Source organism: Mercenaria mercenaria, chromosome 1 (genome assembly GCF_021730395.1).
Source record: "Mercenaria mercenaria strain notata chromosome 1, MADL_Memer_1, whole genome shotgun sequence".
Lineage (NCBI taxonomy): Eukaryota > Metazoa > Mollusca > Bivalvia > Venerida > Veneridae > Mercenaria > Mercenaria mercenaria.
This window is the reverse complement of record NC_069361.1, coordinates 8,891,445-8,911,420: the sequence shown is the minus strand read 5'-3', so window position 1 is coordinate 8,911,420 and position 19,976 is coordinate 8,891,445. Positions and strand designations below refer to the sequence as shown.

The 19,976-nt window shown below is 36.1% G+C and overlaps 1 protein-coding gene across 5 annotated transcripts; it reads left to right on the top strand.

Moving 5' to 3' along the window:
* Nucleotides 1–1,298: 1,298 nt before the first annotated feature.
* LOC123545032 (uncharacterized) lies at nt 1,299–8,908 on the top strand. 5 transcript variants are annotated; one of them, XM_045331264.2, is made up of 3 exons: nt 1,299–1,455; nt 1,789–1,848; nt 7,477–8,908. In XM_045331264.2, exons 2-3 carry the CDS (start codon nt 1,789–1,791, stop codon nt 8,017–8,019), a joined length of 603 nt encoding a protein of 200 aa, XP_045187199.1. In that variant the 5' UTR covers nt 1,299–1,455; the 3' UTR covers nt 8,020–8,908. The 5 variants fall into 5 exon arrangements, with proteins under 5 accessions (XP_045187199.1, XP_045187196.1, XP_045187197.1 ...); XM_045331261.2 differs by having other exon boundaries at nt 1,300–1,455; nt 1,789–1,851; XM_045331262.2 differs by having other exon boundaries at nt 1,313–1,396; nt 1,789–1,851.
* The last annotated feature ends 11,068 nt before the right edge of the window (nt 8,909–19,976 follow it).

Here is a 19,976-nt window from a genome sequence, read left to right as displayed (position 1 = left end):
TCAAGAATTCACAAATTCCAGAATAAACGATTTTTATATGAAATTTGGTAATCGTGAATTTGTGAATTACAGAACTTCAAGAATTCACTCATCTTACGTAAAATTTAGAAAATGTGAATTCTTGAAATCGAGAATTCATGAATTCTTGAATTTGGAAATCGTGAATTTGTGAATTATTGAATTTCAAGAATTCACTCATTTTACGTAAAATTTAGAAATTGTGAATTCTTGAAATCTTGAGTTAAATAATTCACGATTTCACAAATTCACGATTTCCAAATTTCACGCAAAAGTCATGAATTCTTAAAATCGTAAATTCTTGAAATCGTGATTTCATAAATTCTTGAAGTTATTATTATTATTATACCAGATTTATATACCAGAAGTTCATTAATTCACAAATTTACGATTTCCAAATTTCACGCAAAAATTGTGAAATATTGAATTCGTGAATTCTTGAAATCGTGAAATCTTGAGGTTCAATAATTCACGATTTCACAAATTCGCGATTTCTAAATTCCACTCAAAATCATGAATTCTTGAAATCGTTAATTCTTGAAATTCACAAATTCTCATTTTCCAAGTTTCACGCAAAAGTCGTGAATTCTTGAAATCATGAATTCGTGAATCCTTGAATTCCTGAAGTTCAATAATTCGCGATTTCCAAATTCAATATTTCAATTTTTCAATAATTCAATAATTCACAATTTCAAGAATTATCGATTTCAATTATTCAAGATTTCAATAATTCAGAATTTCACAAATTCAACATTTTAATTATTCAATAATTCAAGATTTCAATTATTCAATGATTCACAACTTCATAAATTCACGATTTCCATATTTCATGTCAAAAATTCAATATTTCAATTATTCAATAATACAGTATTTCAGTAATTCACAATTTAAAAAAATTTTCGATTTCAGTTATTCAAGATTTCAATAATTCTGAATTTTACAAGTTCAAGATTTCAATTATTCAATATTTCACAACTTCATGAATTCACGATTCCCATATTTCATGTCGAAAGTTCAATATTTCAATTATTCAATAATTCAATATTTCAGTAATTCACAATTTCAAAAAAATCTCGATTTCAATTATTCAAGATTTCAATATTTCAGAATTTCACTAAATTCAAGATTTCAATTATATACATATTATCAGTAACTTGGAAGATATTTATAAAATGTCAAGTGTTGTTTAGTGTATGTTCATCCTACTTTAATATTGTGACTCTATCTAAACTATCATCATACCTACCAATAAATTGAAAGGCGAAATCGATATTGATTTTCAATATCTATACAAATATTTGTTTAGGACTAACGTCATTTTTGTAAGTGGAAACTGAAGTACAACAGATCATTCAACTAAAGTAATGTAAGAGTAAATGTACGTTACTCATAAACTCTACAGGAATTAATTTCAGAATTTATATAAATCATATTAAGGTAAACTATTGTAATTCTTTCAGAAGTAAATATTCAGTTTAAGTAGATTTCTTTATTACCAGTTAAAAATCAGATGGACATCCGAGTTTCTGTTAAGTTAGAGACTTAAAAAAAGTTTGAAAGTTAGAGAAAAATTTACGTAAAACTTATTCTTATCTGGCTCATCATCAATATCTAAATATTAGAATAATCTAAATAAACATGAAAACATTATATAGAACCATGTGAAGTTTTGTTTTCAAGCATTAACAATTCAGTCAAAATGTAATTTCCGATACATCAACTTAAGAGTGTTTTAAGAAACCTGAAATATTGTGTTTACTTACATGAAAGATGGCTGAGGGAGGTGGAGAGGGCTATGAAACACTCGAAGGAATTGGTGGAGACATAGAGGTGGTGAGTTTGTTACATTATTTACTTTAACAATTCAGTCATGGTATATATTAGTATGCAAGTAGAACTAGCTACGAAAAATCCCTTTGAGGGAATGTTAAAAAATCGTTTAATACTAGAAGACGCTTGCTTTTGTAGAAAAGCGCATGGCTCCTCCAATACATATTAGTAATATGCAAGTTCTAAGTCAATTGGGGACAGGAGCAAAAGTCCAAAAGACAACGACGGTTGGCTGCAATAGGGATCATCTTCTAGGTATTCCAATCACCCCAAGAAGTTTCAACATTCTAGGCCAAGTGGTTCTCAAGTTATTGATCAGAGTGTTTTCAATGATCAGGCCCCTGTGACCTTGACATTTGCTCAAATGACCCCAAAATCAATAGGGGTCATCCACTCTGTAAGTCCTATCCCTCTATGAAGTTTGAAGGATCTGGGTTAAAAGGTTCTCAAGTTATTGATCAGAAAGATTTTTCCAATTTCTGACCTCTTATCTGTGACCTAGAACTTTGCTTAAGTGACACCAAAAATCAATAGGGGTCATATACTCTACATTTTCAATCATTCTATGAAGTTTCAACGTTCTGGGTCAAGTGTTTCTCGAGTTATTGATCAGAAACGTTTTTCAATGTTCAGGCCCCTGTGGCCTTGATCGAGCAACCCACAAAATAATAGGGGTCATCTACTTTTTAAGCCCTAAAATCCAATGAAGTTTGGTTCTAGGTCAAATGGTTCGCCAGTTATTGATCGAAAATGAAGTGCGACACCAGATGGCTCCTGTGATCTTGACCTTTGATGTAGTGACCCCAATAACAACAGGGTCATCTACTCTGTAAGTCCTGTCTTCCTATTACGTTTGAAGGTTCTGAGTCAAAAGGTTCTCAAGTTATTGACCGGAAAATGATTTCCATGTTTTGGTCCCTGTGACCTCGGCCTTTAATAGAGTGAAAATCAATAGGGGTCATCTACTCTGCAAGTCAAGTTGTTTTCTTGTAGTTTCCTTATAAATTCACTGACTTTAATAATATAAAAAGTGTCAAAGACAAGGAAACAAGGACCTTCCTCGATACAAAATATCTGCCAGACGATACTTTTCTGAAACAATTCACCCTGAGAAGGCACTAGTTTTCATGCCTTTGACGCTTTCAATCTTATTGAAATTTCTCAAGTAATAAAAACAAGAGGGCCATGATGACCCTATATCGCTCACCTGTTAAACTTAGCTTTGGAATCATCAAGATAAACATTCTGACCAAGTTTCATGAAGATAGGGTCATAAATGTAGCCTCTACAGTGTTAACAAGCTTTTCTTTTGATTTCAGTGGTACCTTAGCTTTTTTTATCCCACACTTGGCCTAGGAATCATCAAGATAAACATTCTTACCAAATTTCATGAAGATACTACAGTGATAAAAGGCATTTCCTTTGACTTGAGCGGGTGACCTAGTTTTTGACCCCACATGACCCAGTTTCAAATTTGTTATAGGAATCATCAAGATAAACATTCTGACCCAGTTTCGTGAAAATAGGGTCATAAATGTGGCCTCAAGTGTTAACAAGCTTTTCCTTTAATTTGAGCGGGTGACCTTGTTTTTGACCCCCATATGACCCATTTTCGAATTTTGCCTAGTTACCATCAAGATAAACATTCTGACCAAGTTTCATGAAGATAGGGTCATAAAAGTGGCATCTAGAGTGTTAACAAGCTTTCTCTTTGATTTGACCTAGTTTTTGACCCCATATGACCCAGTTTCGAACTTGGCCTAGAGTTCATCAAGGTAAACATTCTACACAAGTTTGTATCAAATCAAAGCATAAATGAAATTTCAATATGACTGAAAGTGCCAAAATAGAAAATGTTGTCGCTTTAAGGGGCAGTAACTCAGAACCCATGAAGAAATCTAGCTGGTTTTCGAAAGGAACCAAAGTCTTATTGTGACTTACATTGTGTGTAAGTATGGTTAAATCAAATATAAAATGTCACTTCTATCTTGTTGACAAGGTACAAATTAACAAATTCTGGCTCTTTCAGGGGGTTAAACAGGGGTCGTAACTCTGGAGCCTATGACTGGATCTGACGGATTCATCATGGAATCTAAGATATTTTGCAAGTTTGTATCAAATCAAACAAATAATGAAGTCTCTATATGGCTGCTAAAGCCAAAATAGCAAATTCTGGCCCTTTCAGGGACCATAACTATGGAACCCATGATGGCCAGTTTTCGAATCGAACCTAGATATTATGCCAATATAAGTTGTGTGCAAGTTTAGTAAAAGTTGATTGCAAAATGTGGTTTCTATCATGTTTACATGCCAAAACATACGGAATCCTGTTGGGGCCATTTATAATGTCGCCGTCACGTTTGTGGGGCCGACACACGACAACGCGAAGTGACATAGTGACATTACGAAGTGACACCCGACAATCGCAAACGACGGCGACAATCCCAAATGACAATGTCGCAATATCCACTTTGAAATGTCGCCTTTCAAAAGCACGATATATCGCGATGTCACTTCGCGTTGTCGAACGTCATATCGCATTGTCGCTATGTCACTTCGTAATGTCGCAATGTCACTTTGCATTGTTGTGTTTCAACCCTGCAAACGCGACGGCGACATTATCAAACGACATGCGATAATCACAAACGACACTCGACAAGGTGAAGCGACATTTTCCAAATGTCGTATCATATGTCACATGTCGCGTGTTTTGGTGATGGTCGACGCGCGACAATTCCAAACGATACACGACACGCGAAGTGACACTCGACAATATGAAGTGACATTTTCATAATGTCGTATTGCATGTCACCCGTCTACCGGTGAAAGGGTAAGATTTAGCCACTTCACTGTGTAATGGTGCAATCAACTATTTCAATTTTCTTACCCGCAGGCGACGCCATGCTATTGATCTACGTAAATTATGTCAGCGGTGAAGTGGCTAAATTTTACCTTTCCACCGGTGGAACAACTATTTTAAGTTTGAATTAAATCCATTTAGTAATAACTGAGATATAATGAAAATGCATCAAAATTAACCTTAAATTCTAAGTAAAAGGTGGGGGCTATAATTCATTAACAAGAGCTCGTCGAACACGAAATGCCCCCCTTGATGCATTCAGTAATTGCACAAGGAACAGAAATTATATGCTCACTGTAAATTAAAGTTCTACCATTCTGGTTTAATCTGACCTTGACCTTTAACCTATTAACCTAACAAGAGATTAGAGAGTGATCTTGGTGCCATCCACTGAGCCATTTTCGAATGTTCCAAATTTCAAGGCTAGCTCAAGGTCAAAATCAAGGTCAAATTTCATTTCAGTACAAAACAGTGTGTCAGTACAAAACAATGTGTATGTGGTCCAAATTTGAAAGCTGTGGCTTGAGAAATGTGAAAGCAGGTCACTAGATCAATTTCAAGGTCAAAGTTCATTTCGGTAGACAGAACTATGCATGTGCTTCAAATTTGGAGGCTGTAGCTTGAGAAATGTGAAAGTAGGTAATAGGTAAAAATCAATGTCAAATTTCAATTCAGAACACAAAAATATGCACGCGGTCCAAATTTGAAGGCTGTAGCTTGAGAAATGTGAAAGAAAGTCACTAGGTCAAAATCAAGGTCAAATTCTATTTCGGAATACAAAACTATGCATGTGGTCCAAATTTGAAGCCTGTACCTTCAGAAATGTGAAAGTAGGTCACTAGGTCAATCTCAAGATCAAAGTTCATTTCAGTACACAAAACTATGCTTGTGGTTCAAATTTGAAGGCTGTAGCTTGAGAAATGTGAAAGTAGGTCACTAGGTCAAAATCAAGGTCAAATTTTATTTTGGAACAAAAAACTATGCATGTGGTCCAAATTTGAAGCCTGTACCTTCAAAAATGTGAAAGTAGGTCACTAGGTCAAAGTTTTTTTTGGTACACAAACCTGTGCATGTGGTCCAAATTTGAAGGCTGTAGCTACAGAAATGTGAAAGTAGGTCACTAGGACAAGATCAAGGTCAACTCATGTCAAGGTTCATCTTGCCACTCAAAACTATACACGTGGTCCAAATTTGAATGATGTAAGTTATGGACATGAAGATTCTAGGTTTTTCCCTATATAAGTCTAAATGAACCATATGACTCCTGGGGCGGGGCCATATTTGACCCTAGAGGGATAATTTGAACAAACTTTGTAGAGAACCACTAAATGATGCTACATTACAAAATATCAAAGCCATAGTCTTTGTGGTTTGGACAAGAAGATTTTCAAAGTTTTTCCCAATATAAGTCTATGTAAACCATGTGACCCCCAGGGCGGAGCCATATTTGACCCTAGGGGAAAAATTTGAACAATCTTAGTAGAGGAACACTAGATGATGTCATATACAAAATATCAAAGCCCTAGGCCCTGTGGTTTTGGACAAGAGGTTTTTCAAAGTTTTTTTCCTATATAAGTCTATATAAACCATGTGACCCCCAGGGTGGGGCCATATTTGACCCCAGGGGAAATAATCTGAACAATATTGATAGAGGATCATTAGCTTTTGCTACATACCAAATATCAAAGCCCTATGCCCTATGGTTTTGGATAAGAAGATTAGAAACCGTTAAACTGTTCCTGGCCAATGCGACCTTGACCTTTGACCTAATGACCTCAAAGTCAATAGGGGTCATCTGCTGGTCATGGCCAACCTAACTATCAATTTTCCTGACACTAGGCCCAAGCGCTCTTGAGTTATTGCCTGGAAACCATTTTACTGTTCCTGGTCACTGTGACCTTGACCTTTGACATACTGACCTCAAAATCAATAGGGGTCATCTGCTGGTCATTACCAACCTCCCTATCAACTTTCATGATCCTAGGCCCAAGTGTTCTTGAGTTATCATCCGGAAACCGTTTTACTATTCAGGGTCACTGTGACCTTGACCTTTGACATACAGACCTCAAAATCAATAGGGGTCATCTGCTGGTGATGACCAACCTACCTATCAACTTTCATGATCCTAGGCCATAGCGTTCTTGAGTTATCATCCGGAAACGAACTGGTCTACATTCCGACCGACCGACCGACCTACCGACTGACATCTGCAAAACAATATACCCCTCCTTCTTCGAAGGGGGGCATAAAAATTGGTGCCAGAGTTATGGACCTTAAGTCATATGATGTGGGTGATAAGGTGGAACAACTACTTTAAGTTTGAATTAAATCCATTTAGTAATAACTGAGATAGAGTGAAAGTGCATCAAAACTTCAACCTGAAATTCTAAGTAAAAAAAGGGGGTGGGGTTAATTCATGAATTCATGAAACATTGGTGGAGTTATGGCCCTTGTGCCATATGATTTGGGTGATGATGAGGCATAACTATTTTCAGTTTAAAACAAATCCATCAAGTGATTACCGAGATAAAGAGAAAGTGCATCAAAACTTTAACCAAGTTTCGGAAGCGGAAGGACGCCAACGCCTGGTCGAGTAGGACAGCTCTCCATACTTTGTATAGTCCAGTTAAAAATGTTACTTGGGTTGCCCCTTTTCGAGGAACATATACAACGTAAGTTTGCCTCTTTTGCCTTAGTTTTTGCATGTAAAAATACTGAAGTCAATGGTGCTATTTACAAATTGAGTTTATTTGAAAATTATATTTCAGTGGGATAAACGCACATTAAAAGAAAAACTTTTGGATGCAAATCAAGGTGGGGTACACAAAGGCAAACGATATATCTATCCACTCTGGAAGACCTTGCTAAATAAATGGTTCAGTTATAAAAACTCAAAAGTTTACATTGTTACTCCCTTCCTAGACGAACAACGCATGCAAGACGTCTGCAGAATAATCTTGCATAACGAAGCAGATGAACAACTTACTAACTTCTATGTTAGAGAAAAGTGCAACTTTAGTAAGTCAATATCAGAATTACAAGAGACTGTTTCAGGAGAAATAGAGTTGGATGATAAACGTCAAAAAACGCAAAAAAGGCTAAAGAAAATCTTTGAGAGGATCACTGATCCGGGGAAAACATTCCATGCAAAATTTATGTGTTGCGTCCGTGGTTCTAAAGCTGACGTTTTTATCACAAGTGCGAATTTCCATGGGTCCCACTTCGACTGCAATAATTTGGACACTGTGCAGTACCTAACGATGACAAAAAAGATTTTTGAGGAAAGATTTTTACAACCATTGACTAGTTGATATGTCTTAGAACATTTACACGTATTATACTATACCTATTTCAATCTTTATGTATTCACAGTCTTTTAGCTGTAGCCTGAACCAAATTTTACTGACATAATTCTGTAAAAGTGGAAGAGTATATCAACATATCAGATATCAAAAAGTGAACTACTGCAAATCGTTTAGTTCTCAATCTGACTAAAGTACTTGATCTTCTAAACGAAGATCTGAGAACGACCCATTCACATTCGTCTTCTGTACATTTTGGATTTCCAGTATTGCTATTTTTATTTTATCCAATCAGACGACATGTTCGAATGTCAAAGAATAAGAAAAATGTGCAGTTATTCCAGGGCTCGAACCCAGGACCCCTCGCTTACAAAGCAAGTGGCCTACCAACTGAGCTAACCGGCTATCTGATACATTATGATATAAGAATTGTAAATATCAAAAGTCAAGGCTAGAGGTAGTTTTGCAAGATGTTGTAAGTTAGGCTCTGATTGGCTAGCGAAAGGGTCGTCAGAACGAGGCAATGAATAGGTCGTTCTCAGATCCTATGCGTAGCGTAATAGGATATGTACTTTAGTCAGATTGTTTAGTTCTAGTATTTGTTGATGAATTAATTTAAATCAAAAGGACTGAACATAGAACAATTTTACTAAAGTAAAAATATTCCTCAAAAGCAAAATCTTATTACTTGATTACCAAGGCTGATCATGGCAAAAACATTTAAAACTGATACCATGTTCATAGAATTGTGTGATAATGATTTTATAGTCAAGTAATATTTTACAACTGTTGGCAGAACTTTAGGTCCAACAATTTTATTTTGTTATATTTATATTATTCTTTCTTTATACATGTATATTTTGTATCTTGCCAAAATAGGTAATGTAATAGAAAATGATTTTTGTTCACTAATTCTTTCATAGTAGTATAGCCTAATATAATGTATGTTTGCTAAATATTTGCTGCATCCAACTCCTAATACAGTACACGTACCTTTGATGGTGTGATGACTACTTAAGTGAAAGACTTGGATGCTTTAGGGAGGCATTGGAACTAATAATACAAACTTCAAGTAGGCACTATCTAGTTTATATGCATGTGTAGCTAACTACATCAAAGTACATAGTCTGAAAAAATATTTAAGATACCATTTTCCGAAGAAAAAAATGTTTATTGAGCTGAAAAAAAAAATGATCCTAGGTAAAATATTTGGAAACAAGAGTGCCAGAATGTCACAATATACGCCTGTCACAGCAAATTTCTTTACTCTAGCACCTGTATTTGCAAATGGAATTTTAATTTTGTGGTTGTTTAGTAATCATTTAAGTCATTTGTTTTTCTAAGTCCACAAAAAAACTCCTTACCAGGTAGAGATACCTTAAAATACACCTAAAATTTGAAAGTGACATCTATGTTGTACAACAGAAAAGTGGTCTTGTTTTTTCCCTACGGTCAATTATAAAAAAGTTACAATATAAGTTATTTATAGTAACAACTAAGGGAAGATACTCTTAAAAAAAAAAAAAAAAAAAAAAAAAAAAAAATCCATAAAAAAATTGTAAGTCCACGCAAAAATCTTTACCAGGTAGAGATTGGTCAAAATACACCTCATAATTGGATGTAGCATGCATGTTGTACTAAGAAAAGTGGTCTCGATTTTTCACTACGACTAGTAATGAAAAAGTTACAATATAAGCTATTTATAGTAACAACAAAGGGAAGTAATTCTAAAGAAAGGAACTGCGAATGACACTTCGTCTCATGATGGTGTATAATTGTGCCAAGTTACATCAAAATCCCTCCATGCATGAAAAAGAAATGCTTTGGACAAAGTCATTCTTGTATCTGACCTTTGGCCTCTAAGTGTGACCTTGACCTTTGACCTAGGGACCTGGTTCTTGCGCATGACACTCCGCCTCGTGGTGGTGAACATTTGTGCAAAGTTATATCAAAATCCCTCTATGAATGAAGAAATGCTCCGGACAAGGTTTTCATTCTTGTATTCTTTGACCTCTAAGTGTGACCTTGACCTTAGACCTAGGGACCTGGTTCTTGCGCATGACACTCTGCCTCGTGGTTGTGAACATTTGTGCCAAGTTATATCAAAATCCCTCCATGCATGAAGAAGATATGCTCCGGACAAAGTTTTCTTTCTTGTATCCTTTGACCTCTAAGTGTGACCTTGACCTTAGACCTAGGGACCTGGTTCTTGCACATGACACTCCGTCTCATGATGATGAACAATTGTGCCAACTTTCATCAAATCCCTCCATGCATGAAGAAGATATGCTCCGGACAAAGTCATTCTTGAATTTGACCTTTGACCTCTAAGTGTGACCTTGACCTTAGACCTAGGGACCTGGTTTTTGCGCATGACGCTCCGTCTCATTATGGTGAACAACTGTGCCAAGTTTCATCAAAATCCCTTCATGCATGTAGAAGATATGCTCCGGACAAAGTCTGTGGACACCGCCCGCCCGCCCGCCCGCCAGGGGCGTTCCCATAATACGTCATGTTTTTCAAACGGGCGTATAAAAATGGAGACAACTCTGCTAAAACTTTATTGTAGGTACATAGTATCTCATGCATACCATGCACTTTTTCATTTAGGCACGAAAAAATCATGCATAATTACTGTAATGGTCAGCACTTTGAAAAGAACAAGAGCTGTCCGTAAGACAGCCAATGCTCACCTATTCGATATATTATCCCAGAAGCAGGAAAATATTACCAAAAATGTTAAAATATCTATAGAGTTTCAGTCCAGTATCTGCATTAGTTTTGGTGATAGTAACTTGCATGCAAAACTTAAACCAGAAGTTTTAAGTTCAAAAGGGGACATAATTAGACCAAAATGCATGTTATGGGACTTGATGCAATCAGCTAGTTTTATAACCCGGAAAGCACATGTGAAGATTCAATTTAATATCTGCATTTGTTCTGCAGATAGTAACTTGCATGCAAAACTTTAACCAGTCATTTTTAAGTCCAAAAGGGGGCATAATTTGCCCAAAATACATGTCAGAGTTATGGGACATGAACTAAGATGTGACGCCGACGCCAGGGTGAGTAGAACAGCTAGATAATACGTAAAGATCAAATTATTTCATGCTCTGCTGGAAAGTGCGACATTTTTTTGCCAAAAAAAGAGGCGATATTTTAAAAAAATGTTAGAACCCACAGAATTTCACAAGGTAAATTATGTTGAGAAAGATATTGTTGGAAAGAGATCTCTGCTACCCATATATATATGTCAAAGTATGGGAAAAAATATCTAGAAATATGAGAAAATCAAAGAAAATAATTTCAAGACTGTTATATGCATAACTGTATCATGTATAGCAAGTAACATAGAGAGCTTACTTTTCCACCGCACTGATATAACATGGACAGGATTATGGTTGACAAACGGTGTTCACTCTATAAACATGTTTCTCTTGTGTAAAGAGGGCTTAGGGTAAGTCTTTACTTTAAGTTACTTCTAAATTCGGCACAATAGGGACAGGAGGGAGTTAATTCTTGTCTTACATCCTATCCAGTAGTGACCTTAGCAATTATGCTCTTGATGTTTTAACTTTAGGATTGTCCTCATTTAAATGTCCTATCTAACTTCAGATAAGTACATTGGTGTATTGATACCTTGGATTATTATTATTTTATTCAATCTGGTGCTTTATCACATCTGTTACAGCTTAGTTCAGGAGAAAATATTTTACTTGCAAAACAAGTTGTAACTAATGATCATTTGCATGAAAATAAATGTCTTCTACTACACAACACACAGACATTGTAAAATACCACAAAGGCCCCCAACTCCAGTGAAAATCAGTGAAACATACAAGTCCAATGATATACACTATTAGGCTTGATACTGATCATTCCTGTGAAGTTTGGTGGAATTCCAACCAGTGGTATAGGAGAAGTAGCAAAGAAATCATAGAATTAGACAAACCAAACTCTGCTAAAATTTCGGTGAAATTCGACCTAGTACCGGTAGTATACAGCAGTAGTGAAAACACTGTAAAATTTGACAAATCAAAGGCCAGAACACTGCTGAAAATCACTGAACTGAAACATGTCAAAGATATGCATAACTGCACTTGGACATGATTAAGACAGACGAGTGATTGACTCAGCGAAAATGTATGAAAGTTTCCTTCACAAGGTTCTGACTAGACAAAGCTAAATTTCAAAGAAACATGGTTTCTGAAAACCAAACCAGCCTTTTTAAAAAACATTGGCAGAGGCTGATGTGCAAGAATGTGTCTACTTGTATTTTTGTTACTGAGCACCAACTACAAAACAAGAGGGCCAAGATGGCCCTAGGTCGCTCACATGAGTAACACACCGTAACAGGGTAAATATGTTATACCTACTGATTTCATAAAACAAATATTCTGACCAATTTTCATTAAGATTGGACCATAAAGACTGGGTCACAACTGTGGTCTCTAGAGTATTCACAAGCTTTTCCTATGATCTGGCCTACTGACCTAGTTTTTGAACCCATCTGACCCAGATTCAAACCTGGCCTAGAGATCATCAAGACAAACATTCTGACCATGTTTCATAAAGATTTAATTACAACTGTGGCCTCTAGAGTGTTCACAAGCTTTTCCTTTGACCTGACCTGGTGACGTAGTTTTTGACCCCACAATACCCAGTTTCAATCTTGATCTAGAGATCATCAAGACAAACATTCTGACCAAGTTTCATAAAGATTGAGTCACAACTGTGGCCTCTAGAGTGTCCACAAGCTTTTCCTTTGATCTGACCGGGTGACCTAGTTTTTGAACCCACATGACCCACTTTCAATCTTGACCTAGAGATCATCAAGACAAACATTTTGACCAAGTTTTATAAAGATTGAGTCGCAACTGTGGCCTCTAGAATGTCAATAAGCTTATCTTTTGATCTGACCGGGTGACCGAGTTTTTGACCCCACATTACCCAGATTCAAACTTGACCTAGAGATCATCAAGACAAACATTCTGACCAAATTTCATAAAGATTTAGTCACAACTGTGGTCTCTAGAGTATTCACAAGCTTTTCCTATGATTTGGCCTACTGACCTAGTTTTTGAACCCATCTGACTCAGATTCAAACCTGGCTTAGAGATCATCAAGACAAACATTCTGACCATGTTTCATAAAGATTTAATTACAACTGTGGCCTCTAGAGTGTTCACAAGCTTTTCCTTTGACCTGACCTGGTGACCTAGTTTTTGACCCCACAATACCCAGTTTCAATCTTGATCTAGAGATCATCAAGACAAACATTCTGACCAAGTTTCATAAAGATTGAGTCACAACTGTGGCCTCTAGAGTGTCCACAAGCTTTTCCTTTGATCTGACCGGGTGACCTAGTTTTTGAACCCACATGACCCACTTTCAATCTTGACCTAGAGATCATCAAGACAAACATTTTGACCAAGTTTTATAAAGATTGAGTCGCAACTGTGGCCTCTAGAATGTCAATAAGCTTATCTTTTGATCTGACCGGGTGACCGAGTTTTTGACCCCACATTACCCAGATTCAAACTTGACCTAGAGATCATCAAGACAAACATTCTGACCAAATTTCATAAAGATTTAGTCACAACTGTGGTCTCTAGAGTATTCACAAGCTTTTCCTATGATTTGGCCTACTGACCTAGTTTTTAAAACCATCTGACTCAGATTCAAACTGGCTTAGAGATCATCAAGACAAACATTCTGACCATGTTTCATAAAGATTTAATTACAAACTGTGGCCTCTAGAGTGTTCACAAGCTTTTCCTTTGACCTGACCTGGTGACCTAGTTTTTGGGACCCACAATACCCAGTTTCAATCTTGATCTAGAGATCATCAAGACAAACATTCTGACCAAGTTTTCATAAAGATTGAGTCAAAAACTGTGGCCTCTAGAGTGTCCACAAGCTTTTCTTTGATCTGACCGGGTGACCTAGTTTTTGAACCCACATGACCCACTTTCAATCTTGACCTAGAGATCATCAAGACAAACATTTTGACCAAGTTTTATAAAGATTGAGTCGCAACTGTGGCCTCTAGAATGTCAATATGCTTATCTTTTGATCTGACCGGGTGACCGAGTTTTTGACCCCACATTACCAGATTCAAACTTGACCTAGAGATCATCAGACAAACATTCTGACCAAATTTCATAAAGATTTAGTCACAACTGTGGTCTCTAGAGTATTCACAAGCTTTTCCTATGATTTGGCCTACTGACCTAGTTTTTGAACCCATCTGACTCAGATTCAAACCTGGCTTAGAGATCATCAAGACAAACATTCTGACCATGTTTCATAAAGATTTAATTACAACTGTGGCCTCTAGAGTGTTCACAAGCTTTTCCTTTGACCTGACCTGGTGACCTAGTTTTTGACCCCACAATACCCAGTTTCAATCTTGATCTAGAGATCATCAAGACAAACATTCTGACCAAGTTTCATAAAGATTGAGTCACAACTGTGGCCTCTAGAGTGTCCACAAGCTTTTCCTTTGATCTGACCGGGTGACCTAGTTTTTAAACCCACATGACTCACTTTCAATCTTGACCTAGAGATCATCAAGACAAACATTTCGACCAAGTTTTATAAAGATTGAGTCGCAACTGTGGCCTCTAGAACGTCAATAAGCTTTTCTTTTGATCTGACCGGGTGACCGAGTTTTTGACCCCACATTACCCAGATTCAAACTTGACCTAGAGATCATCAAGACAATCATTCTGACCAAATTTCATAAAGATTTAGTCACAACTGTGGTCTCTAGAGTGTTCACAAGCTTTTCCTATGATCTGGCCTACTGACCTAGTTTTTGTCCCCACATGACCCAGTTTTGAACCTGACCTAGAGATCATCAGGACAAACGTTCTGACCAAGTTTCATAAAGACTGGGTCACAACTGTGGCTTCTATCTAGAGTGTTCACAAAGCAAATGTTGACGCACAACGGACATCGGACGCTGACAGACAATGACCGGTCACAATACCTCACCCTGAGCACTTCGTGCTCAGGTGAGCTAAAAAGCCTCACTGGAAAAAAGAGAACTTAAATATACATCATTTTCTAATTAGTGGCTGTAAAGTTAACAAAAATACAAGTATCTCCGAATATAATTTTATTTTTCAACCAATAGCAAAATAATACTGAACAATTTTTAACATAACCATCATAGAAAATAACGCATTTTTTGCTCCTGTTATATTTTCATTGCACTATGTATAAGCAGTAGCTCAAGAATGATGTCATTATTGTATGACAAATGTCCACTGAAAATGTTTTATAGTTTAAAAAATAAAGTCCACAACAGGGTCATAACTCAAAACAAATAATTGGATATGATATATACTGAAAATATGCACATGTCCGCTTCATGTTGATGATTTATATATAGTAGGGATGGCAACGAGTATTCGTTCATTACACGAATATTCGAATACTGTTTCACTATTCAAATATTTGGAAAAAATATAAGATCATGAAAAATAAATAAAAGCCAAATGAAAGAACTAAAATATTCATTTATCTAATTTATCAAACCCTGTTTTCATTAAAAATACGCATGAAAAAAGTTTGATGTGTCATTTTGTATAATAGCGTGCCGAGATTGTACACTGCTTTGGTGTTGACAGTGTACCCAATAACTTTTAAAAAGTTTATAATGTTCACAGCCTTCAACTTAAACAGCCAGTCTGTAGTAACCTTGAAATTGTTGTCGAATGTCAAGCTAAGAGAACAGCAGACGATGTCTTTATTAAGATATTATGAAGGCGCAGCTCCAGGGAAAAAACGAAAAGATGAATGCCCAACAACAGAGGCTAAACAGGCTTTCCATCAGTTGTGACAAAAAAATCGTCCGTGGCTGATTTACGAAGAGGCAAGCGGAGTGTTTGCTCTGCATGTAGAAATCGTAGCAGTTCTGACGGCAAAAGTGCACTTGTAAAGGGCACTAACTACATGAGAATTGATGGGATTAAGTCACATGAACAGAGTGAATCCCATCAAAAAGCTGTGGCCAGTCAAGTTGCCAAAGGTACTCCAGTATATCAAATAACGTTTGGTCTGCCCTTCAGAGAATAAATAATAAAGAAACATCAATCTGTTAATGAGTTATGACTATTTATTTACAGGAAAGTATTGCTCTACAAAGCAATGCTGTTCCATTTCATACAATGCCGAAATACATATTTCAAATACGAATTATTTTTCGGGCTAGCAAACTAGGATTCGGACTAGTACTATTTCAAAGGCACTAGCCCGTTTGGGCTAAATCCTTTACAACTCGCCTTGTTTTCGGTAGGTGCGAACTGCCTGTAGACAGCAGTTGTCTGAATTACGCAGGTATAAACTAAAGTAGAATTAATGCAGGTCGCTGATTAGGGTATGATAAACACGTAAGATTTTGAGTTGATTTGTTGATCAGTTGATGACTGAATATTCGAATATCGTTTGAATATTCGAAAACCAAAAATGCTATATGTTGCCATCCCTAATATATAGTTTCATTTTAATTGGATGGAAACTGTAGGAGGTGTTGAGTACGAAATGTTTTTACATAGTAATAATATTTCGAAGTAAAAAGAAACATATATAATTCCTGAAACAGGAGTTGTCAGGAGGACAGCAACACTTGACCATAAAAGGTTTGTCACTATAAAAACTATACTGAATAAATTCATAAGCTAAAAAGGAGCGCAACTATGTGAATAAGAAAACAGGGTTATACAACCATAGCAATGTATGTCAGTTCATAACAGTAAACAAGTATGTGAAATTTCAATCCATTCCCGAAAGTGGTTACTGAGATACCAGCTCACATACAAAAACAACCAAACATCGATTGCATAGTAGAAAAAGGAGTTAGGAGTAGAAGAAGACCTCTATAAGCTGTTGCTTTCAGCTCTGATCCTTTTTCAGGCTTTATCTTATGTACCATGTATCATGAATTGTAAATTTTGTAATTTTGTTTGAAAGAAACTATGTTTAAACTAAACTAAAAAGGAGCATAACTTTGTAAAAGTGCAAATTAGAGCTATCAAAACTATGCATTATATTACAATAAGCAAATACAGTAAAAACTCTGTAAACCGGACCCTCCAAAAACCGGAATCCTCTGAAAATCAGATGACTTTCAAAGTCCAAAGTTTTTCTCTTATAAAAATTACACAAGAGGGCCATGATGGCCCTATATTGCTCACCTGTTATCATTGCACTTGAGGACAAGAAGGTCCTCAGAAAAAATATCTAAGTCCAAAGGACAGGAACAACAAAGGAAAGAAATTTAACCAAAAAGAAAAAAAAAAATCTTACAAGGTACAGATATGTCTAAATACACCTAAAAATTGGAGGTACCATCCATGTTGTACCACAGAAAAGTGGTCTCGGTTTTTCCCTATGGCCAATAATAAACAAGAGCACCGCCTTGCGGGTGCTGACGCTCATCTGATTTTTTTTGTGTAATAGAAATATTGTCCTACCCATGATTTTCTAAGTCTAAAAAGGGCCATCATTCTTGCAAAAAGCAGGATAGAGTTATGTTTCTTGATGTACAGTGTCCACTTATGATGGTGAAAAACTGTTGCAAGTTTTAAAGCAATAGCTTTGATAGTTTATGAGAAAAGTTGACTTAAACATAATACTCAACCAAGAAAATGATTTTCTAAGTCCAAAAGGGGCAATAATTATTGCAAAAATCAGGATGGAGTTACGCTGCTTGCTGTACAGGGTCAGCTTATGATGGTGAACAAGTGTTGCAAGTTTCAAAGCAATAGCTTTGATAGTTTAAGAGAAAAAGTTGACCTAAACATAAAACTTAACCAAGAAATCTGATATTTTCTAAGTCCAAAAGGGGCCATAAATCTTGCAAAAAGCAGGATGGAGTTATGTTTCTTGCTGTACAGGGTCAACTTATGATGGTGAACAAGTGTTGCAAGTTTTAAAGCAATAGCTTTGATAGTTTAGGATAAAAGCTGACCTAAACATAAAACTTAACCAAGAAAACTGATTTTCTAAGTCCAAAAGGGGCAATAAATCTTGCAAAAAGCAAGATGGAGTTATGTTTCTTGCTGTACAGGGTCAGCTTATGATGGTGAACAAGTATTCCAAGTTTCAAAGCAATAGCTTTGACAGTTTGGGAGAAAAGTTGACCTAAACATAAAACTTAACCAAGAAATCTGACATTTTCTAAGTACAAAAGGGGCCATAAATCTTGCAAAAAGCAAGATGGAGTTATGTTTCTTGCTATACAGGGTCAGCTTATGATGGTGAACAAGTATTCCAAGTTTCAAAGCAATAGCTTTGATAGTTTAGGAGAAAAGCTGACCTAAACATAAAACTTAACCAGGCAACGCCGACGCCGACGCCGACAACCGCTCAAGTGATGACAATAACTCATCATTTTTTTTCAAAAAATCAGATGAGCTAAAAAGTTACTAAAAATAAGCTATTTATATTAACGTAAAAGGGAAGTAATTAAAAAGAAAATTATTGTAAGTCAACAAAAGAAGGATCTGCCAAATAAATCTGTTGACATAAATGAAATTTCAGATCAGTATCTTCATTAGTTACGGAGATATACCCATTTTAATTTGAAATAAAGGGAGGTAATTTGACATAAAATCAGTCCATAGTTATCTACCCTGATTGACTCAGTCCAACTAATGATAATAATGAAATTTCAAATACGTCCTATAAGTACTTACTGATATAAATCGATTTTGACTATAATCAGGGGAGGTCATCAGATATAAAATAACTCTGGAACCGACAATTGGATCTGATTTGTCATGGATTCCAAGATTTATTGTTGTTGAAGATATTTTGGAAGTTTGTATCAAATAAAACCATAAATGAAGTCTCTATATGGCTGCAAAAGCCAAAATAGCCAATTTTGGACCTTCAAGGGGCCATAACTCTGGAACCCATCATGGAATCTGGCCAGTTCAAGAAAGGAACCAAGATCTTGTGGTGATACAAGTTGTGTGCAAGTTTGGTTAAAATCAAATCATAAATGAAGTTGTTATTGTGCAGACAAAGTCAAAATAGCTAATTTTGGCCCTTTCAGGGGCCATAACTCTGGAACCCATTATGGGATCTGGCCGGTTCAACAAAGGAACTGAGATCTTATGGCAACACAAGTTTTGTGCAAGTTTGATTAAATTCAAATCATAAATGAAGCTGCTATTGTGCAGACAAGGTCAAAATAGCTAATTCTGGCCCTTTCAGGGGCCATAACTCTGGAACCCATAATGGGATCTGGCCAGTTCAAGAAAGGAACCAAGCTCTTATGGTGATACAAGTTGTGTGCCAGTTTGGTAAAAATCAAATCATAAATGAAACCACTATCTTGCAGACAAGAAATTGTTGACGGACACACGCACGGACGGACACACGACGGACGAAGGGTGATCACAAAAGCTCACCTTGTCACTATGTGACAGGTGAGCTAAAAAGTACTCTGAATACCGGAAACTCTGAATTCTGGAAACAGAACGTTTTTTCATGGCCATAAAGGAATATATTATACATAAAAATCCTCTGAAAACCGGACAGCAAGTGTATTATCACTTTGAATTGATTTTAAAAACATAATCTCAAGCAGGTGACAATTTTTTGTTTACCAACTAACAATCACAAATGTTACCTAAGTAGGTGTGAAAAAATTTATTTGTGTGTTTGTATTTTGTATATTAGCTATAAAAGATAAGTGCAAAACATTTTAATCTTATAGGGAGAAGTAAATTGATCTATTGATGTACAGGTGATTTTTCATAAAATTACATTTTTTAATATGAAAAAGATTCTTATATTTGATAAATAATTTATAGCAAAAGAGTGTTTTAACACTATTTATGCATGATACTAATACGCCCTTAATCTAAAACAGTAGATAAAATATAGTGGCACTATTTCTTGGTCGCAACAAAAACATTGACGTCACCGCACTTTAACGTGACGTCATT

Excerpts from the sequence above, each read along its gene's own strand:
- LOC123545032 (XM_045331261.2), top strand. The coding sequence starts at position 1,789 with ATGGCTGAGGGAGGTGGAGAGGGCTATGAAACACTCGAAGGAATTGGT. Across the intron at positions 1,852-7,476 it reads TTGGTGGAGACATAGAGGTG|TGGGATAAACGCACATTAAA; the intron begins GTGAGTTTGTTA and ends ATTATATTTCAG.